Source organism: Myodes glareolus, chromosome 18 (genome assembly GCF_982192425.1).
Source record: "Myodes glareolus chromosome 18, mMyoGla1.1, whole genome shotgun sequence".
Taxonomy (NCBI): domain Eukaryota; kingdom Metazoa; phylum Chordata; class Mammalia; order Rodentia; family Cricetidae; genus Myodes; species Myodes glareolus.
Window position 1 is genome coordinate 69,910,776 of NC_142043.1, and position 22,486 is coordinate 69,933,261.

The window sequence follows — 22,486 nt, forward strand, 5'->3', positions numbered from 1 at the left end:
TCCTTTGTCTGGTAGTGTGGAATACCTTCATTTCCTTCACACATTTCATCAAATAATCCTTAGGTGCCCAGTACACATACATCATTCATACTCTCCTTATGGACTTTGTGCAGGCCTATCAAGATGGCACTCAGCTGGGCAGTGGTGGTACCATCTTTAATCCCAGCAGTTGGGAGGCAGAGGCCAGCTTGGTCTACAGAGCAAGCTCCAGTTCAGCCACGCTACACAGAGAAACCCTGTCTCAAAAGATAAAAGCTAGAATAGACCTAGCATTCTGTGGCACCCATGTACCTCTGCCACCCCTTATCCTAACTCTTAAGAGGCTGCTGTTGTAACTTCAGTTAAGCTACTCTCATTTTAAGCTCAGGCCAGCTCCTAAGTTTTACAACTTGTCCCTGGATCTCTGGAACAGGAAGGCCTAATGACTAAGCTCCATGCTGAAGAAAACCTGAAAACTAGGAGGCCATGTGGTACTATGGTAGTTTGAAAGAAAGTGGACCCCCATAGGGAGTGTCACTACACTATTAGGTGTGGCTTTGTTGGAGAAGCTCAGGCCAGGCCCAGTGGGTACGGTGCTGCTCTCTGATCCAGCACCATGTTTGCCTGTATCCCACTATGTTGATAGTAACTAAATCTTTGAAGCTGTAAGCCAACCCCATAGTTGCATGGTTATTGTGTCTCTAAATGGTTTTTACCAAGAACTGTGGTAATGCTGTGATAGGCCTGACCATGCTTTTGTTTGGAGGAATGTGAGTTTTGGACTAGGAAAGTAGCTAAGTACATTAAATGGAGCTTAGTGGACCATGTTAGTAGGAAAAAGGAGGTGCCTGTAGCAGCGTGGTGCTGTGGGTATTTTGAACTGTGGGGGCCTGGCTTAAGAGGTTTCAGAAGAGAATATGTTGGCTAGAGATGTGCTTATCATATTTTGATAAAGAATGTGACTTACTGCTCTTTACAAAAAAACTGCCTGAGGCTAAATTGAAGACTTATGAGTAGTTTTGACAAAGACTTGCAGATAGCTCAGTAGTGAGTGTGACTTGGTTATTTATTGCCACACTTATACAGATCTATAATGAAAAGAAGCAATCTGAGCAATGAAAAATACAAAACGTACTACTTGAGGAAAAAAGGAACCAGAGGTGTAAACAGATGACCCCGCTCAGCACTAGGATGGTGGAGCTGAGTTTGAGGCCAGTCTCATCTACAGAACAACTTCCAGAACAGCCAAGTTTTAGGCAGTGAAGGAAACCATGGAAAACAGAAAGCTGGTGAAGTTGTAATTGAACAAGGGGGCATGTTCCAGTCCTTGGCAGCTTCAGCCACATGGTTCTGGATTTTGAGTCAAAGATGTAAGAAAAGGGTTCTGGAATCTCTCTTGATGGCTAAAGAAAGATGCTGAGGGGCTGGAGAGATAGCTAAGAGCATTGCCTCCTCTTCCAAAGGTCCTGAGTTCAATTCCCAGCAACCACATGGTGGCTCCCAACCATCTGTAATGGGGTCTGGTGCCCTCTTCCGGCCTGCAGGCATACACACAGACAGAATATTGTATCCATAATAAATAAATTAAAAAAAAAAAAGATGCTGAGCCAAGCATGTGTCAGGATATGGCCTAGAGCAATGGGAATCTAGCAAGGAGAGCTTCTAACAGTGGAACCCGCATAATAGTATTGCAGTCAACAAAGGTAAAAGTTGGAGCTCATCATTAGAGATGGCAGAGTTTGGAGTTTGCCTGGCTGGTTTACGGTGTCACTTTCGTCCAGCATTTCCTCAAACCTGTGTTTTGGAATGGTAATGAATATTCTATACCACTATATGTTGGACACATATGATCTGCTTTTTGATTTTATAGGGGATTACAGTTAGGAGATTGTACAAGTATCAAAAATGGTTTTGAACTTTTAAACAGTGTAGAGACAATTGTCATTGAACTATGGGACCTTTTGAAATTGGACTAAATGTATTTGTATTCTATTGTTACAAGCTTTATGAGAGCCAGGAAATAGAATGTGGTGGTTTGGATGTAATTGGCCCCCATAAACTCATAGGGAATAGCACTATTAAGGTGTGGCTCTGTTGGAGAAAGTGTTACTGTGAGGTCTCTGCTAAAGCTATGCTCAATGTGACACAGTAAAAGAAATCATCAAAACCAGACCACTAATTATGAAAATGTGTTTGGATGAGGGAGTAGTTCCAGCAAGCAGAACTTGGCAGCTTCAGCCACTTTAGTCAAGGTTACAAGGAAGGGGGCTGGGCGGTAGCAGCACATACCTTTAATTCCAGCACTCAGAAGGCAGAGGCAGGAGGATCTCTGAGTTTGAGGCCAGCCTGGCCTACAAAGCAAGTTCAGGACAGCCAGGGCTACACAGAGAAACTCTTTCTGAAAAAAAAAAAAAAAAAAAAAAAAAAAAGCAAATAAGAAAGGGGTTATGGTCCCAGAAGCCGAGCTGTGATGGAGCACACTCCAGAGGCAGAGGTAGGCGGATCCCTGTAAAACAAACAAACAAACAAAGTCACAGACAAGCCTCTGTTCCCATCCCATAGAGGACCGGGCTATACAACTGTAACATATATTCAGAGTGCCTAGGCCGGTCATATGCAGGTTTCCCTGTTGTTGGTGTCAGGGGAGGCTGCAGCCACGACATAAAGTAGATGAATTAAAAAAAAGTATGGGCTAATGCAAAACTCAAGTCCAAATGGATCAAAGACTTCAAAATAAAGCCAGCCACACTGAACCTTACAGAAGAGAAAGTGGGAAGTACACTTGAACGCATTGGCACAGGAGATCACTTCCTAAATATAACCCCAGTAGCACAGACACTGAGAGAAACAATAAACGGGACCTCCTGAAACTGAAAAGCTTCTGTAAAGCAAAGGACACGGTCAACAAGACAGCCTTGCAGAATGGGAAAAGATCTTCACTAACCCCACATCAGATAGAGATCTGATCTCCAAAATATACAAAGAACTCAAGAAATGGGACACCAAAAGATGACATAATCCAATAAAAAATGGAGTACAGACCTAAACAGAGGAATCTAAAATGGCTGAAAGACACTTAAGGAAATGCTCAACATCCTTAGTCATCAGAGAAATGCAAATCAAAACAACTCTGAGATTCCATCTTACACCTGAAAGAATGACTAAGATCAAAAACACTGATGACAACTTATGCTGGAGAGGTTGTGGGGAAAAGGGAACACTTCTGCATTGCTGGTGGGAATGCAAGCTGGTACAACCCCTTTGGATGGCAATGTGGCAATTTCTCAGAAAATTAGGAAACAACCCCCCTCAAGACCCAGTAATACCACCTTTTGGTATATATCCAAAGGATGCTCAATCATGCCACAAGGACATGTGCTCAACTATGCTCACAGCAGCATTGTTTGTCATAGCCAGAACCTGGAAACAACCTAAATGCCCTTCGATCAAAGAATGGATAAGAATGGATAAGAAATATGTGGTACATTTACACAATGGAGCACTACACAGCAGAAAAAAATAACGACAGCTTGAATTTTGCAGGAAAATTAATGGAGTTAGAAAACATTATTTTGAGTGAGGTAACCCAGACACAGAAAGACAATAATCACATATACTCACTCTAGGTGGTTTTTAAACATAAAGCAAAAAAAGCCAGCCTACAAACCACAATCCCAAAGAACTTAGACAACAATGAGGACACTAAGAGAGATTTACATGGATCTAATCTACATGGGAAGTAGAAAGTAGAAAAAGACAAGATCTCCTGAGTAAATTGGGAGCATGGGGACCCTGGAGGAGGGCTGAAGGTGGGAGGGGAGAGGCGGGGAGGGGAGCAGAAAGAAATGTAGAGCTCAATAAATATCAATGAAAAAATGTACTAAAAAAAGTATATGCCAATGGATTTTCATTCCATGCTAAAAGCCAGGTATGTGTCAGAGATACCTCTGCTTGACACTTAGAGGGGTCATTGTGTGGAGCCCATACTGTGTTGGAGACCCCAGAGCCATGGGATACCAGCTGAGAGCTGCTAACAAGAGAAAGAAGTGTGTTGCAGTCAACAAAGCTGAAAGAAGTGCGCTTGACATAAGATAGAGATGTAATGTTTGGAATCTGCACAGCTGGTTTTCAGTCTTGCTTTGGTCCAGTATTTCCTTGCTATACTTTTATCATCCTGCTACATGCAGATCCAGATGTAGAACATCTGCCCATATATCACCATTTTCCCTGCCATGCTGATCGTGGACTAAACCTCCTCTGAACCTGTAAACCAGCCCCAAATAAATGCTTTCCTTTGTAAGAATTACATGGTTACAGCAACAGAGACCCTAAGACAGGTATGCACTGACCTCCACTGGTATGAGCAGAATTCCTTATTTGAGCCCAGCCAAAATTTGTAATTCTGAAACCTTGAAGTAACCAACAGGTAACTGAAGTACATAGTTCTTACTGAATCTATTGCATTCATCACTAAGCAACACACTGTACACTACAGTTAATCCCCCAAATGACTTCCCCTCCGCTTTTTTTTTTTTAAATTCTTTTATTCTTTTTTAACAAACGGCCCCAGGGATAGGGGACCAGGGGAAGAGAAGAGGGGAAGTGAGGCTCCAGACCCACAACCCCTCCCCATCCACCCCTTCCCCCTTATATATTTATAATCTATATACAAGCCCCGGGGGTTGGGGTCAAGGGGAATTCCCTCAGCGGGGTGGGGGCAATCCAGGCTCTTTGTCCCCCCGGGACCCAGGCTCCTCTGCTCTTCGGGGAGGGCCTTCTCGAGAAGGTGGCCCTGTCCGTTCCCAAGGCTTCGGCATCCAGCGCAGGGCATCTGGTGGGGAGGCCTGAGGATAGGCATATGCGGAAGAGTTAAGTCATCAGTCCTTCCGCAGCTCAGAAGGGAACCTGAGCTAAGGCTGGGGTCACAAGGTTTCTCCTTCACCTGCTGGTAGAGGTCAATGCGCTGAGTTCGGAATACTCCACTGTAGGTGGAAGGTGGGGCCTTGAGACGGGAATTGAGACCAGAGAAGGGCCTAAGGGAAGAAATTTGGTCAAGGCAAGCCCAAGACCTGTCCTGGTTTCAAAGAAAATTCCTGAGGATGCAGAGTCTATATATTCCTATTTACCTTCCAGTTGGGGGAGTCCGAGATGACCCAGGACCACCAAGGTTACTGCTGAGCTTTCGATAATCCTGGAAAGGCTTTAGTTCTACTGGGTGCAGCTGAAGATAAAAGATGATTCACCCTATGAACCTTCCAGTCTGATCAATTCACCCTTTTCCTTCTTTTTTTTTGGGGGGTGGGTGGGGTGGGGGAGGACAGATCCTGAATCTCTCCACCTTGCCATCTTTCAAAATCCACTCAACATGGACTACTAAGTCCTTCCACCCAACATCTGCCTCACTTCTCAGCCGCTATTCCCTACACCTCACCTCTGCTCGCCCCAAGCTAGGGGGGAAGGGCCTGGCAGATGAAGGCAACACCCGAGTAGCAGGAGCAGGTGGGGGCTGCAGAGCAGGACCCACAGGTAACAGAGAAAGAGGGGGTGGAGCAGGAGGTGGCGCTGGTGGCAGGGAGCCCAAGTTCACCACTGGCAGCTGTGAGTCCACCACAGGCAGAAGCATCTGTAACAAGAACCCAGGGAGCCCATTAGGGCAGGAAGGCACATGGGGAAATTCAAACAGGCAGGCGCAGGAGTGGAGATCACAGATACCTGCTGAGCAGGGGCCCCTGAGGGAAGGAAGCCACTCTGACCACCAGGCTGCAGAGGAGTGGAGTAGAAATCTGACGGGGATGGGAGGTCCTGGCGTACCTGTTGGGAGACAGGGAGGGAAAGTCACCCCCAGGTTGTAAACTGGACTACAAGAGTTGAACCAGGTCAGGTCAAGTCCCCCATGAGCATCCTCTCTGCTGCCCACCTCATACCTGAAGCAAGGGTGGGTCAGGCAAGGGGCTGGGGCAGAAAGCTGCAGAGTAGAAGAAGGAAGGTGGAGGGTAGAGAACTCCTCCAGCAGGTAACTTCCCCAGCTCTGTAGTTTGCAGTGCTGAGAAATCCACAAACTGGCCCTTGAGAGCTACCCCAGAGAGCAGTGCCGAGGGAGGGGCTGGACCTGGGGGTAGATACAGGGGCTGTGACCTGAAAAGAAGTTAGGGAGATGTTATTCTCTTGTGTGAGTGATACCTTAACCTATTGTTTGGTACCCTCGCCCCTGGAATCCATCTCTATTTCCTTCAGAGGTCTGTAGAAATCTAGTTTTACCTGTACTGGTGCAATGAGGATGTCCCAGGACGGAAGCCTCCATTGTTGGGATGTAACTGAGAGTCGATGGCACCCCCAGAGACCTGATGGAGAACAGCAAGGCAGAAGCAGTTCCAATATCTTTGATCAAGAAAAGGTAACCTGGGGCTGGATACACACAGCACAGTGGTAGAGAGTGGGCTTCACTGCCACCCGAGCACCAGGTCTGTGCTCTAGCAGTGTGGTGGGTAACCCTGGTTGTCAGCAGGACTGAGAAACACATAGGCGACAGAGAAGCGCACTTTCCACCTGAAAGTGGGTAGCACCATCCCACAGGCCAGGGCCTGCATAGAATCAAAGTGAAAAGGTAATAGAGGAGCCTGGTGGAATCTCAGTTCCTAGGAAGGCTGATGGAAAGGGGACAACCATCAAGTTCAAGGCCATCTTGTACTACAGAGTAAGTGCAAGGCCAGTTTGGGTAACTTGGCCAGACCCTGCCTCACAAATATGAGAAGAGGGCAGGAGTGGGGGCTGCAGAGATGGCTCAGCTGCTAGAACAGGCACGACAGCATCTACAGCTCCAGCTCCAGGGAGATCAGACACCACTGGCCTCCATGGGCACCTGTGGTCAACTGCACATACCCACTGAATACACGTAAGGCTGGAGAAATGCCTCACTGGTTATCTATACTGGCTGCATACTGGCTGCTCTTCCAGAAGATCTGGTCTATCCTTAGCACCCACATGGCGGCTTACAACCACCTGTAACTCCAGTTCAAAGGGGATCAATGTCTTCCTCTGGCCTCTGTGAGTACTGTAGACACACAGTGCAGACAAATGCAGGCAAAACAAAAATCTTTTTTCGAAACAAGGTTTCTCTATGTAGCCCTGGCAGGCTTGGAACTTGCTCTTGTAGATCTACCTGCCTCTGCTCTTCTCAGTGCTGCCTGCACACAGGGAGGGCAGCAGATCTCATTACAGATGGTGTGAGCCACTGGGTAGTTGCTAGAATTGAACTCAGGACCTCTGGGAAACAGGCTCTTAACCTCTGCATCAAGTTTCCAGCAGGCAGCTGATCTGTCCCAACATGCCACTCGACCACCATGGTCCTTCCACCACAAAGAACCTTCAAAACCACAGGTCTTAGGTATTGCCAAAGCAATGGAAAAATCTAACACATGCCATCAAAAACAAACAAATTCCTGAGCAAAAGCCTTAACCACCCTATCCACTGCAGGAAAAAGAAAAACAGATACACCAAAATGTTTTATAATTAACCAACTTCAGGGCAAGAGACCCGGCTCGGCAGGTAATGCACCTGCTGCTGACCCTGGTGACCTGGTGAAGGGAGAACTGCACAAAGTTGTCCTCTGAACTCTGCTGGCTGACGCAGCACATGCATGGGCACACACACATCTGCTGGGCATGTTGGGCATATGCCCAGCATATGGCAGGCATGTGGAAAACACCAACAACGGGGAAAAAAGGGTAGAAAGGGGGCAAATGATGAAAAACGGTGCTTACTTGAGAACTGGGAGGTCCAGGGCTGCCATAGAAGACCTCAGTGTACAGGCGCTGACCTGAAGGGCTGGGCTCTGGACCACAGTGCCCAGAACCCAGGCTCTTGGCCTGTGGCTCAGTAGAAGGAGATGCGCTGGGGAGCAGCTCCCAGTCTCTGGATATGGGAATGGCCTGGCCAAAAAAAGTCTTGTCAAGAAGGAAGTCTGACATTCTAGACTAGCAGTTCTCAACCTGTGGGTTGTGATCCCTTTGAGGGTTGAATGACCTTTCCACTTGAGTTCCATACCTGATATTTACATTACTATTCTCTTAAGATTTATTTCATATACAGTGTTTGTCTGGGTGCATTCTTGCACCCTGGAAGAGATCTCATTCTAGATAGCTGTAAGCTGTTATATGGTTGCTGAGAATTAAACTGAGGACCTCTGAAGAACAGTCAGTGCTCTTAACCTATGAGCTCCCACACTACAATTCTTAACAATAGCAAAATTAGTTACTAAGTAGCAACAAGATAATGTTCTGTGGAAGCCCCACCACATGAACTGCATTGAAGGGAGGGCTGTAGCACTAGTAAGGTAGAGGACCACTGGTCTAGACGCTTATCATCACTCTCGTCTATCTTCATCAGAGTTCACGGGCTTTCCCACCAAACTCACAGTCCACCTACCTCAGAAACTGATGTCGCCAACTCCTTCTCTCCTTTTAAAGTGTCTCCGACCACTAGGCACAAGTCTGAGTCCTGTAACATGAGGACAGGAGGAGAGATACAGGATAGTCCCACAATTCAAACCCCCATCCCACCTGTCATCACTCTCCATACCCAACCCAAGATACACCCAAGTTCAGCCCATTCAGACCTTGTTGGTAGTGCCAAACTCAACTTGAGAGCCAGATCGGTGGGCTGGCCGGAGGGGGCCTGGCTCTGGGCCTCGGTCTGTGCGTTGCGATCGTTCTGTTCCTATGGGACCGGGGGGCAGAGGTTGCTCCCGGGACAGCTCCTAGATTGGGAAACAACAAAGTACAGTTGGTGGGTGAGAGAAAAAAAAAACAAGAAACCCCACTACACACTGACAAAGAAAGGCTGACGGACAGACAGGGCCAAGTAAGTCTTTTACCTTTCTGTCCCCATCATGGGGAGCAGGTGGCCGTCTCCTAGGAGGTTCAGAGGATTCAGAGCCAGATGCACCCTCACCAGCAACAGTATTCAGGGGCGAGGGTCCTCCAGGTCGCTTAGGGGGACCCTCTGCTGACCCCTTAAGTCCTCCATCAGGGGAACTTCGCTGGCTGCAGGGACCTGATGACACTTGGGAATCTCCACTGAGGTCCACCCCACTGTCAGACTGACTCATCTAAGAAGTGGAGGAGAGGTCAGGTTAGAGCAGAAAGCACCTGACGCCCAACACGTGCATGTACATCAACACACTGAGAAAAGGAGATTCAGGACAGTTGGGGAGACATGAACAACACTCAACAAAAACACTGTCACCTCCTAACCCACTCACCTCTGTGCCTGCCACATCCTCAAAGGGGCTCAGGGGCTCCATCCAGGGCTCTATGGAGCCAGGCTGGTAACTCTTTCGGCTTGTGGCTGGAGAACATCAACCATGAAACAGGCAGTGAGAAAACAGTTCTAAGGCCCACCTCACACCCCTGCCCCCAATTCCAGTCTTTCCCCTCCACCAGCTTTACCCACCATTATGTAAACGATTCCAGATGTGGGGAGTCAGGGCCTCTGCGCCTGAATCTCTGGACTCTCCCTGAGGGCCTGGGACCTCAGGCTTAGAGCCTAAGAATCCAGAGCTATGAGAAGCTGGCACAGACTCCTAAGGAGAGAAAACACAGATGAGCTGGAGCTGAGTGAGGAGCAGCAGCACCAGGGGAGACAGGTACATGGGAGACAAGTGGTTATCGCTAATGAGAATCTGGGGTGAGGACTTAACAACAGGATGCAAAAGTGTACAGAAAGCATAACCAAGAATCTTCAAAGGTGGGAGTGCAATGAAACCCAATCTCCAGCCCCATCCCTCACCTCCTGCAGCAGCTCCGGTTTTCGGGGAGGCCGCTCCCGCCGTTTCGGGGGGAAGGGATTAACCCCGGCAGAGTCCCGGGGAGTCCCGCCCACCCCCCTCACCATCGGCCCTGGCTCCTCGAAGTGGGGGTCTGGGGAAAAGGGGAAAACTGTCAGCATCTACCTCATTCTACCACTGACCCTAGCTTGCTCTCCCAACTCCACCTCCCAGTCCTTCCAGCTCTGTTCACTGCCGAACCCAGTAACAGGGCCCCAAGGCCAAACTTATGCTCCCCACTCCAGCACCTGACCTTTGGGGATGGAGTCATTCCCACCTGCTTGCCTCCAGCTTACCAGAAGCGATGACGTTGCTGGCCCTTGGGGGGTCATAACGGGTTGGGGGCCGAGGGGAGGAGCCCTGAGGGGCTTGGGGAGGCCCAGGCTTAGGCCTTGGGTGCCCCCCTGGTGCAGTTACATTTCCTTGGCGGCTGCTAAGTTGGGCCAGAGCCTGTTGGATGCCAGCCGGATTGCTGTGGATAACTTGGTCCAAGCGGAAGACAGCAGAACTGCTGGGGGGCGGTGGAGGAAGAGGAAGCCCCGGGGCTCGTTCCTCGGGAGGCCGGCTGGAGAAAGCAGAGCATCAGCTCCAGGGCTCACTAAAGTCTTATTCTGTCCTACAAGTCAAGCATGTTTTCCAGCTTCTCCACTGGTACCCTGCTCTCTCCCTATAAAACCCTTTCCAAGTTTTGTTTACAGAAGTGCACTGAGAAAACCAGAGCGGGAAAACAAGCATGAGGACTGCCAACTCTTCCACTTACTAACTACCCTTAGCAAGGTAGAGGAACTATGGCACCTCTTGATGCCTGACATATCCATACATCCCCAACTCCCTGGCACCCACCCTCACCTGACACCCCCTCACCCCAGCAACTATAACACAGTTAGCAATCTACCCTTACCCACCTTCGGTTCTTTGGAGAGGGCCAGCTCCTCTTATCCCCTCGTCCTGGGCCGGTCCGTCCCCCAGGGCCTGAACCACCACCACTACTGCCACCACCACTGCCAGTCTTGCCCCCAGGGCCTGGGCGCCGGTTTTGACGATCCATGCCTGGCCGCTGACTTGAGAAGCTCCGCTTGCTCAAATCCTTGGCTCGCTGGCTCAGCTCTCCGCGAGACATGGTTGAAATGCCTGGGCCAGACCCACCTGCACTGCCCCCAGGAGTCCCCACAGCTTTAGAGGTCATAAGTGCTGCTGGGGGAGTCTCCTTGTCACCCCGGCGCTCACTGGCAAAGTCGCTGCTCTCTGATGCAGTCTCCCATTCCTCATTGGCTTGGTCAGAGTTCTGGTTTGACAGATCAGGAGATTTAGCAGCTGTGCGGCGAGGGGGCGGGGGAGCAGTGACTGTTGCCAGAGTCTCCTCGGGTCCAGGGGTAGAGCTTGGAAGGGCTAGGGAAGGGGGCTTGACATCAGCTCCCCTGGCTGCATTTTCACGTTCTTGTTTCAGCCTCCGGAAACGAGGGGGTTTGTCCTGCTGCTGAGCCCTGCCATGTCGCCTCCGTCGGGGTCGCTCCCCATCTTCCATGCCTACACCCATGTTGCCGGCTCGAGACATTGGAGACAGAGGCCCTGAAATCAGCTTCTCTTTCAAGGGGTCCTTACTTGGGGGCAAAGGACCTGTCGGAGGCTTCTTTGGAACCATGGACTTGGCTGGAGGGCTCCAGCCTGAGCAAACAGGAGGAGGAGGCCGCCCCCCACCTCGGCCTCGACGTGATGGCACTCCTCTTGGAGTGAAGACACGACCACCCCGGGCAGTAGAGAATCGGGCTGGGGCTGGCGATGGGGAAGCTCCTGATGGTGGGGGGGCAAGGGGGACCTGAGCAAGCGCTCCCTCCTTGGGTGGGGGGGCCTCCTTGTCAGAGGGGGCCAGGTCACTCTCATGCGTCTCACTGCCTGTTTCAGAACCACGCTGGCGGCGTCGTTTGGGTATTTCTTCATACTCTGAACCCTCACTTCGCGTCTCACTGGCAGTGCGACCTCGGGGAGCAGAAGGGTGGTTTGGTCCCCCTGCACCACCACCACGCCCGTCATCTCCTCGGAATTCCCGGTAACTTCGGAATTCTCGGCTCCGGGCTCCCCGACCTCGGCCTCCATAGGTCCCCCGAAAGCCCCTTCCTCTGGCAAAATACTCGCCTCGGCCACGACCCCGGCAAGACGTAGGGCCTAGTCTTTCATAGGAATAGTCCCTCCGAAGCCTAGGAGCAGGAGAAAGATTCCCACCCGGTGGGGTCTCCTTGGGGCCCACCTTCCCTTTAGCTGTCTTGAGTGGATCTGGTTTTGGAACCTTGGGGGTCTCATCCCCCTGTTCTAGGGATTTAGGAGGCAGTTCATCGACTTTGACAGGTTGTGGTGGTTTCTTTATAGGCCCAGCTCGGCGAGGAGGGACACCTGGCTCCTCTGGAGGGATCCCACGACGACAGCTGCCTGGTCGAGGGCCCCATCGAGTCTCCGTACGATTTTCTCTGCGTGGTGGTGGTGGTCCTTGGCCTCCACCTCCAGCTCCACGGACAGGCTTTCTGCCTGCTTCTGGTCCTGACACCTGTGGTGGTTCCTCCTTGGGGGGTTCCTTCTTGGGTGGTGCAGCTTGTATCTTGGCAGCCTCATCACTGCCTGGGGCCCAAGGTAGTGGACGGGGTCCTGGAGGAGCTGGCTCCTCCAGAGGGAAGCGAGAGATTGGGGGCCCAGGGGCTCCATTCTCAGGAAAACCAGGATAATTAGCCAGATAAGGTGGGGGCGGAGGTACTGGAGGAGTCTCGCTCCTGAGGAGAAACAGAAGTCAGGATGAGGATGAGCACACACGCAGTGCGTTCTAACCTAGACACTCCTTCCCTGGGACTCCCTGTCTGCTCAGGCCGTAGCTCTCCCCTAACAACTCACCTCATACTCTTGTCGTCCTCATCTGCTGCCTGGCGCAGAGGTGAGGTCAGAGGGCGAGGGTCAGTAGGTGTGGTGGTAAAGACGTCTCCTACCCAGGCCAACTTGGGGTCTACTGGTGGGGTGCCTCGTTCCCGTAATAGAGGGGGTGCATGGCGTTCAAATGGCTCTGAGCTTGAGCCTCCACTGTCTGACCGTTCCCGGGGAACCAGACCTAAGGAAACAAAGAAACTACCCTGTCATGGGCCTTCCACACCAAGATCTTCCCTTTGCACGCAGGCAGCACCTCCACCTCCTGTTTTCTAAGTCTGGGTTTTCTCTTTTCTTGTGAAAACAGTCAAGCACTCAGCTCCCCTATGAAGTAATCAACCCCACAAAAACCATGCCCAATGAAGGACCTTGGTTTACCTCTTCCCCAAGCTTATTCTCACAAGACCCTCAGAAGTACTAAGCAGACACACCATCGCAGTAATCTGTCATACAGAGAAGTATCTTCTCCTGGAACAGGGAGCTCCCCACCACTCCAATGGACCCTTACCAGAGGGATGCACACCAGGAGGGTAGAAGTCCAGAGGGGGCCGGCCCTGAAGAAGTCGAGGGTCCACATAAGGAGGAATCATCATCCAGCGGGGATCAAAGTTCATTGGAGGCATTGGTGGGGGCCGGCCCAGAGCACCTGGGTACAGGGCTTTGGGGGGTGGGGGTGGTGCCTGTGGGGCAGGTACAGCTCCCAGGGTCACAGGCTGTGGTGGTGATGGGGGCACTGGGGCAGGAGGGGCAGTGCCTTGTTGTTGCTGCTGCCACTGCTGTTGCTGCTGCTGCTGCTTCAGGAGCTGCTCCTGCCAAGAACAAGACAGGAGAGAGGTACCAGTTTATAGCCAAAGGCGTCAGTAGTGAAAGTCAAGGTAAGAGCATGACAAACACGGGTGGGTGGACCAGGAACAAAGTCAAAAGGTGAACACAGCCTGAAGACGGCAGAGAAAGAGACAAACAATAGCCCAAGAGGGAAGAACTTGACCTCACCTGTTGCTGCCGCTGGAAGCGAGGTGGCAATGACTTCTGGTATTTTGGGTAGCCCAAGCCCTGGCTGGGAGGCTGACGAGTAGGACCAACCCCATCACCCTTGGGTTCAATCTTTGGGGCTGGGGGTGTGGTGGGTGGAGGAACCTCTTCTGGTGGTTCAGGGCCCTCTTTTGAAGGCAGTTGGGGTTCCACTGCATTGAAGAACAGAGTGAGTAGGTTCATTAAAACAGCTAAAAAATATCCCAGAAATTCCAACCCCCATTGAGTTTTCAACCAAATACCAACCATATTAAAGCCCATCCTATCTAAGACCTGGGAAAACACTTCAAGGCCTCAAATACTTCTGTGAAACAACCAGAAAACACAGGGAGCTCTGCACCACTTTGGGTGCCACAAAAACACTTTAGATCCTCCTCCCAGATACCCCAAACAGAACCCCTTCTTTCCCCACCACCCACAGCTCTCTTCCCAGGACACCATCTTTACTACTCAGTATCCTCACAGGACGTGCACCTAGCAGAGCCTATTCCTTTCTGCATACCTGAGCTGGCTTCGAAGCTGCCACTGCTGGTGCTACTGGCAGTGCCACCACCACTCACCAGAGTGGGAGCTGGAGCCACACCTGGACTGGGGGTGGACTGCACAGGAGGGACTTGTGCTGGCTCGGCAGGTTCTTTCTCTGGTGCTGGGGCTGATGCTGATGTCTGAGCTGGAGGAGCAGGGAGTTCTTTGGGGACTGCAGGTGGTAGAGCTGGGGCAGGAGGGGTAGCAGGTGGGGCTGCAGGCTCTGCTTTGAGCCGCTTGTCAGGCGCCCCAAACTTTTCATCGAGCCGCTTAAGCTTCTCAGCACAGGCTGCCCGGCGCTCCTCCTGCATGCGGCGCTCTTCCTCTTCTCGTCGCCTCCGGGCCCGCTCCACTGCCAGGGAAATCTCTGAGGAAGACTGCTTCCGACGCTGCCGCCACGCCTCATCCTCATCTTCGGGAGCTGGGGGTTTGCAGGGAGGACCCCCACGGTCCTGCAAAGGGCAGACCCATCAGGCCAGGTGTCAGTCATTCTACCTTCTACTACCTCTTTCAAAGACCAATCAACAGGAAGCAGCAGGCCATGAAGTTATCGGTCTCTGTGGATGGAGGTGAACTGTTCCTTTAGAGACCTCAACACACAGGCCTTTCTTCCCAGCATCCCAACTCATCCCCCACCCCCAGAACCAAACGTTCCCAAGCTTTCCTGAGATACTGCACAGTCTCCTCGCTTGTTATTACTGCTTATTCACCATTCCTCTGATGCCTCCCACAACTGACCCTCTCAAAGCCCTCACTGCAGATACTCACTGAGTATTCCCCAGGGGGGCCCCAGTTTCCCACAGGTGCCCGGTGAGGTGGAGGTGGGGGAGGTTTTGGGGGTAGCAGGAGCAGGCTCCGGTTCTGGGGGCCTTGAGTTCTCTGTCCAGGCCGTCTTGGGAGGGGGTGGCTCACTGCCAGGGGAAGTGCCCTTTTTGACATCTGCTTCAGGTTCCTCAGCAGCAGCTGACTGGGAATCCTTGCTGTTGATAAACCAGTGTGTTTAAACTCAGCCCTCCAGGAGTCTATTATAACAGAAAAATGAGCCCCCTTCTTTCCTCTGGTGCCTTAACTCACTTGGACTCAGCTCCCTCCTCATCAGAGTCTCGCCCATCTTCCTCATCGCTGAACTTGAGTTTTTCAGTGTAGTCGACCTCCTCATGGGCCCCTGAGGTGAAAAAAAGCTGACAGTAAGTAAACCAAGCAGTCTGTGCTCCAATCTCAGATACTTTCCCCAAACAAAACCAACCGTCTGGAACTACAACAGCAAAATGAACCAACGCTAACCACGCCCACCCAGCCAGCCTTCAGCTGCTGCCTAAGCCCTAGCACCCTCACTCCTCTCAGCGCTGTGCAGCATTTGGCTTCTAGCGTGCATCCCTTTCATGTCTGCTGCTCTCTCAGACGACCCACCATTTCTTTGTCAGATTTTACTTTTTAAGATCCAAATATCCAAATTTACCTGCCCAACCATCATCATTTTCCTGGTCCAATTGGTCAAATTCTTTGAGATTATCCTCTTTAAGAATAGAAGGCCGACCCACAGGCTCTACAAGGCGCATTGGCGGCCCTGAGCCCCGGGGGCCTGCCACGCGGGGGAAACGGCTGTGTATGGGGAGAGAAAAAAGGGGGGGGGGACAATATTAAATACAGTGTGTAGTAGAAATGCATACAAACTGAACCTCCTGGGTACAAAACCTCTTCCCAAGCAGCTTAACACTGTCCCCAGGAACAAACTCAGAATCTGATTGCTTACCCAGGCCCATCTGGAGTCGGGTATCGATAAGGCCCCTGGGGTCCGTAGGGCGGAGGGAATGGGAGATATGGGGGATACATCTGCAAAAGGGCCCAACAATTGCTGCTAAGAAGATAGATAGCTGCCAGCCCTTTAAACACATCCTCCTCCCAAATCCATCTCACTGGGGTCTTTTTTTCTTCTTCAAGACAAGGTTTCTCTGTGTAAGCCTGGCTATCCAAGAACCCACTCTGTAGACCAGGCTGGCCTTGAACTCACAGAGCTCTGCCATCCTCTTCCTCCGGAGTGCTGGAATTAAAGGCATACACCACTCCCTACCACCCCCCCAACTGGGGTTTACTCTCTGTCTTCTAGAGACTAAATCCTGACTCCCCAACACCAGACAGAGTTTCTGTATAGCCCTGGCTGTCCTGTAATTCCTTCTACAGACCAAGATGGTCTTAAACTCACAGCAATCCGCCTACCTTTGCCTCTAAAGTGCTGGGATTAAAGGTGTGAACCACCAATACCCTGCCTAAATCTTGACTCTTTAACCCTCAGGCTTTTAGTGAAACCACTCCAAGACTGGATAGCCAAACTCACAAAGGGCGGCATCATTCCGCGGTAGGGAGGGAACTGGGGTGGACCCGAAGGCTGCAGCCCACCCCGGGGATCATGACCATGATGAAGTTTGGAGTCCGGGCCCTCCAGTTCATCAGGGCCACGCCCACCTCCGTCCCTCCAAGTTGTAGAATCTGTATTTTGAAAAATGCAAAGACGGGGAGAAGAGATAAGTTATTACCAATTGGGGGCAAGTAGATGCATCAAAAACGATGAGGAGGAATGTTAGTAACACAACATTTAGCTCCTCCATGGACCAGACACTAGCCTGGCTATGCTAGGCGGCCACTCACTTTGGGGGCGGAGGCTTGGTCCGGGCCCAGACGACTGTTCGGCAGACTCCCTTTCCTTGGCAGCCTTGTCCTGGTCGCCAGCCGCCTGCAGGGTCGGAAATTCCTCTCGAGAGAATCGCGACAGTAGGCTTGATGCCCTTCCACCTGTTGAAATGAGGGCATGAATCAGACAGTTCACTTCCTGAGCATGCACATACAAGTGGAAGGCTCTGGATCCTGAGAGAATGAGAGTTAGACAAAGACCCAGGAGCTTTACTGCCGGAGTGCAGAATGCAGGGCTCTCACACTTTCTGAGTTTTCAAGACAGGGTTTGTCTGTAGCTTTGGTGCCTATCCTGGAACTAGCTCTTGCAAACCAGGCTGGCCTCGAACTCACATAGATCCGCCTGCCTCTGCCTCCCGGTGACCTCCAACACCCTTGAACTCACCATCCCCATGTGCTCCATGGGTGACACTGGCTTGTGCCCAGGACTTTACCCCGCTTGGAACCGAAGGAGTGTTCTGGAAAAGCAAAGGTAATAAATGGTCATGAGGAGGGAAGAGTAAGTATCATTCTTCCTTCAACCCCTCCAGTTTTCCAAGTACCTCTGGGGCTGTTGGGGGTCGTTTCGGCTGGTTGGAGGCAGGCGTCTGTGAAGCCGGCAGTGGCTGCGATTCCGGCGGCTGAGCGGTTGAGGCATCGGAACTAGGGGAATAGCAGGACGGAAAGGTTATCCAGACTGTGAGATGCCTCTCCCTTCATTCTCCCACTGGTACATAGTTGGAGCTAACCCCAGAACCATCACTACCGTCTACAGATACTAGGACAAGCTAGCTTTCAGACAGGCTGTTTCTTCCTGCTCTCTCCCCATCTGTCGAAGCTTAAAGCTCCATTCCATTCCTTTGTCATCTAACCAACTAGGTGCAAGATGTGCTTCTCTCTGTATCTGGTTCTCATGTGTCTGAAACAGACCACGTTTTAATATTTTCTCAAATTTGAAGCTAAAGACTCATCATTCTAGGTCCCCCAGGTCTCTACCTCTTGGGGTCGGACTGCTCCTGTTTGCTTGCCCATCCTGTTCCGTCTTTCGGCACTAGTGAGACATTGGGGTCATTGCCTTTGTTCTCGGCTTTCAGGCTTGGAAGGTTGGCTGGGGGTGGCATACGCCGGGCAATGGCAACTTTTCCGAGGCTCTGCAGGCCATGTCGAGGGGCAACTGAAGAAAAGGTGGAGAAGGGTCAACAATGTCTCACAGGGAAGACCGAACAGTCCCCCATTCAGATCCCACTTAGACTACCCTCAGTATTCTACTACCTTTTCACTACAGATTTCTCTCAGAAGCCATTCCACTACTCAATAATCTCCAAGCTTTCCCGACAAAGGTGAACACATTATAATCACTGCTTCTCTGTGGGACAGTTGATCCGGAGCCTGCGGGGAGCAAGCAGGTCCCAGATCTCTGCACATCCACATTTCTTTGCCTCCGACTCTTACGTGTTCATGGACAAGGAACCAAAAACACGCCTTTGCGGGAGGACGACTGGTGTTTTACCCAGAGCCCAGCACCCCCACTCAACACTGAAGATGAGACCGGGAACTCTCCAGTGTTCCCCTGGTCTATTTGCTGCTTTTGTTCAAGGAGTCTACATCTGACACATGCTCAGCCTTCAAACACTAACAGTATCTTTGCAGGACCCTCACCGGCGGGTTTCTGGATCTCTAAGGACTTGCCCTTATACGTATCAAACAGGTTGAGCGAGGAATACTTCTTTCCATCCTTCCCCTTGGCAGTCGGCCCCGAGCGATCGGACATTGCGCTGGAAGCTCATTGAGTACGTTGGGTCCTGCAGGCACCTCCCCCAAAACGAGCCGGTGCCTGTGGGTCAGACAGTAGGCAGCTCAGATTCTGCCCCCTTCACAAACAAAAGCCTAGAAGCTCTCTTCATTCTCTTTAAGGACCAGATCCGTGGCTCTCTAGCTTGAGTAAACTACTACAGTCCCTTAAGTGACCACAATCCACTCAGCCCCCATAGCCAGTCCTCCTTTCTCCCTGACACATCCTGACAAAGAAAAGAAATAAAACAATAGTATCTTCCTGATATAAACGCGCTACCCTTTGGGCCACTTTAGAAATGGCAGCAGCAGCTGGGCGACGGTGGCACACACCTTTAATCCCAGCACTTGGGAGGTAAATCTCTGAGTTCGAGGCCAGCCTGGTCTACAGAGGGAGTTCCAGGTCAGGCTCCAAAGCTACAGAGAAACCCTGTCCCGAAAAACAAAACAGAAATGGCAGCAGCCTCTCTTGCTATCCGAAAAGCAATTGCCTTCCACTTCTCCAATAATCAGAGCTACATGATAAAATTGGACAACCAAGTCCAAGCCCCAGAGAAAACCAGAAGGAGGCACACAGTTCCATCGAGCATGTAAGAGAACTTAGGACTGCCAACCTATTAGACACCAGCTCCCTAATCACGCCCCAGGGCCCTGTGTCCCAGGTTCCATTCCCAGCAGCCTTAAGTCCCATCTGGGGAGGTTTGAAGGAAGGTGTGCTGGGAGGTTAAGGATTTTTATGAGCTTGCTATGCCAGACTGGAAGCTGGTGCCAGAATAAGCCTTACTAAACAACAGGGGCTCTACACACTGCCAGGCTAAACAAAACCCACTGTAAGCACAATACTCCATCTATCATTCCTTAACTTGCCCCCATCTTGGGTCTTGGAAACAATGCTGCTCGCAGAAATAGCACTAGCGGACACCGGTGTCTTCTATGTAAAACCGAGGAAAAACAAAGCATTACGGAGCTAACCTAAAAATACCGTGTAACCATGGGCCCAGAGAGCCCAAATCAGAACCAACTTCATTTTCTATCCTCATGAAATCTCCCATAGGCAGTCAGTTCTTTTCTTAATAACCCTTACTCCCCAGGCAGGCCAAACGCTCCATCTCGGTCCATTCTAGAGCGACCAGGCAGTCATTTGTGGGTGGGAACGGTGTGAAGGAGAGATGGAAGATAGGAAGAAAGCAGGCAGGCACAGGATCAAAGCCCAAACCGGGAAAAGAACTTTACCATAAGCCCGAGACAAGGAGATGGGGGCTGCTCTACAGGCACAGAAGGAAACCAATGACATCTACGGTGAAAAACGGGGAGCAGAAAAACCGCAGAGCAGAAGAATTTAAACTAATAAAAGAGAATCAACGAGAAAGGAGGGAGGGAAATACTATATGGGAGCAAGAATGGCTGTGAAGGGGGCAGCCTCAAGACAGCCGGGAATAAAGGGGGTGAGCGGAGATCCGGCTAGCAGAAAAAATGGAGAGAGCAGAGACTCGGGGAACGCAGAGATGCTGGACGAAAGCAGGGCTCCGGAACGGTGGTGACTCTGCCCGAGACGTATAAGGAGAGGAACCATGGCGCCAGGCGACAGTGCGGAGAGACCCTCCAAGGCGGCCAAGGGGCCCCGAATGGGCCGGGGGGCCCGGGGCGCCGGACGGGCACTGAGGCCCGCAACGGGATAGTGAACCCGGGACGCGGCGGCCGCGCTGCCGTCGGCCCCTCGTCCCTCCACAGAGGCCTGGGAGCGGCCGGCGCAGGCCGAGGGGGAGGGGCGGGCCGGCGGCAGGAGGACAAGATGGCGGCGGCTGATGGCAGCTTCTCCCCCGGCCCGCCGCCGCCGCCGCCGCCCCGCGCCGGAAAGGGCGTCAGCGCCCGGCTCGCCCAGACTCACCTGGCCGGGTGCGCGGGGGTCCGGAACCCGGGTTCAGAGGCTCCCCGGCGCGGATGGCGGCGGGGCGGGGGCGGATGGCGGCGGATGGCGCCGCGCTCAGCTCCTCCCGTCTCCCTCGCTCACTCCGCGGCTGGGCTCCGACTAACGGCCCATCCGGGCAACCGCCGCCCCCGGGAGCACCCCCCCTCGCCTCCCGCCTCCCTCCGCGGCTGGACACGCCCCCTTATTTGCATAGAGGGCGGGCCCCTGTCTCCCCGACCCCTCCGCGCCGCAGGGCCGTCCCTCTACTTTAAAAATGAAGGCAGTGTGCGGCGGCTATTTGCATAAAGGGGAGGGACTTACGGACACTAGGACGCCGGTTGGCTAGGGTGGCGCCTCGGCGTCGGCGGTTGGGACGCGTCGGCCCGGAGGAATGACGGGCCGTTGGGCGCAGAATTTACACGGCGGATGGTGGGAGGAAAAGGCTGCGCATGCGTGCTGTGTCCGCGGACGGGCTGGGAGCCGAGGGGCGCAGGAAGAGGGTGCTCGGGGCCCGACGCTTTCGGGCCTGAGGACGGAAAGAACTGCGACGAGCGGAAGGGATCACTTAGTGGAGGGAGGAGTTTACGTAGGTCCTGGAAGAGACTCAGGGCTGGCGTCCATTCGGGGGAGGGGGTGAAACGCTTCAGGGAGGCGGGCTTTTAACCTGTCAATCACGTCATGCAAATGAGCGGCTAGGCAAGCCAATGAAAGGGCCTGGAGAACTGTATCGTTGACTTTCTGCGAGGAGGCGTTCTTCGAGTGGTTCTCGGTATTTGCATAATATATGCAAATCACTTGAACAAAGACGAGGATTGACCCACTCGTCCGAATTTTAGCAGTGAATAATCAAGGTGGACATTTAGTAACTTTCAAAAAATATTTTATAGTTTATTAGCGATTTGTGTTCTTTCAACAATGAGATTTAGTTTTAAAGGTAGCATTGCATCCCCCTCTTTGTTTCTTAGCGCTTGACTGTAAAATCTTTGCCTCTCACCAGGCCTACTCAGTCAACATTTTCTTGTTAATTTTTTGATGTGTATGAGCGGTGCACTGGCCTTTATGGAGGTTGACATCCGGAGGTGTGCCCCGTAATTTCATTTTTTGAAACATAGTCTTTCAGTGAATTTGGATAGTTGGTTGGGTGAGCAGGGATTCCAGATCTTCGTGTCTCTGCACCCTTGTGCTGGAGTTAGACATTTGTGATCTGCCCAGCCTGTATCTGAGTACACGAGACCCAAACTTAGGAGGATCCTGACTGCATAGCAAGTATTTCATCCACTGAGCCATTTCCCCAACCCCAGAATTGATTTTTTTTAGATTTATTTTTATTTTTGTGTATGGATACATGTATACATATGCACCACATGGGTTCCTGGGTGGATCTCAGAAAACGATGTTGGAACCCCTAGAACTGGAGTCACAGGTGGTTGTGGACCCCCAGATGTAGGTGTTAGGAATGAAGTCCAGGTTCTCTGAAAGAAAAGTGCTGTTAACTGAGCTATCTCTCCAACAACCGTTTGAAGTGCCAAAGTCAACATGGAATATTGTGGAGGTGAAGATACTCTGCCTATGCTGGTAAGAGCAGGGTAAAGAGCACTCTAGCAAACCTCAAGAAACATGGAGAGACAGACAGAGAGAAACAAGAGGGGGAGGTGGAAACATAGAACTTGGCATCCACTTGGGATCCCAGTGCTGCAGAGGCCGGGACAGGTGGATCCCCTGGGGCTCACTGCCTGCCAGCCTAGCCTGGTGGACATCATTTGAGGGATGACAGCCAGCCAGGGTTGTCCTCTGGCCTCCATTAGCACCAACATCTCTCTCTCTCTCTCTAGCTGATGTAGATAAGCAGAGGTGT

General features: G+C 51.7%; 1 protein-coding gene and 1 non-coding gene across 2 annotated transcripts; both read right to left on the bottom strand.

The window, feature by feature from the left end:
* Window positions 1–4,415: 4,415 nt before the first annotated feature.
* On the bottom strand, window positions 4,416–20,767 carry Prrc2a (proline rich coiled-coil 2A). The gene is given in 32 exon segments (XM_087898562.1): window positions 4,416–4,823; window positions 4,922–5,012; window positions 5,106–5,200; window positions 5,411–5,602; window positions 5,692–5,790; window positions 5,904–6,114; window positions 6,238–6,320; window positions 7,741–7,908; window positions 8,405–8,476; window positions 8,595–8,735; window positions 8,853–9,086; window positions 9,240–9,325; window positions 9,431–9,560; window positions 9,767–9,897; window positions 10,100–10,368; window positions 10,709–12,562; window positions 12,681–12,891; window positions 13,216–13,516; window positions 13,701–13,891; window positions 14,242–14,716; window positions 15,033–15,101; window positions 15,103–15,244; window positions 15,339–15,429; window positions 15,724–15,866; window positions 16,018–16,097; window positions 16,600–16,751; window positions 16,911–17,054; window positions 17,338–17,410; window positions 17,495–17,594; window positions 17,928–18,105; window positions 18,591–18,765; window positions 20,611–20,767. Coding segments are annotated over 31 exon segments (6,459 nt in total). The 5' UTR covers window positions 18,703–18,765; window positions 20,611–20,767; the 3' UTR covers window positions 4,416–4,682.
* LOC125402929 (small nucleolar RNA SNORA38) lies at window positions 18,296–18,426 on the bottom strand. The gene has a single exon (XR_007232792.1). It is a non-coding gene; the product is annotated as a small nucleolar RNA SNORA38 (small nucleolar RNA).
* Window positions 20,768–22,486: the final 1,719 nt, after the last annotated feature.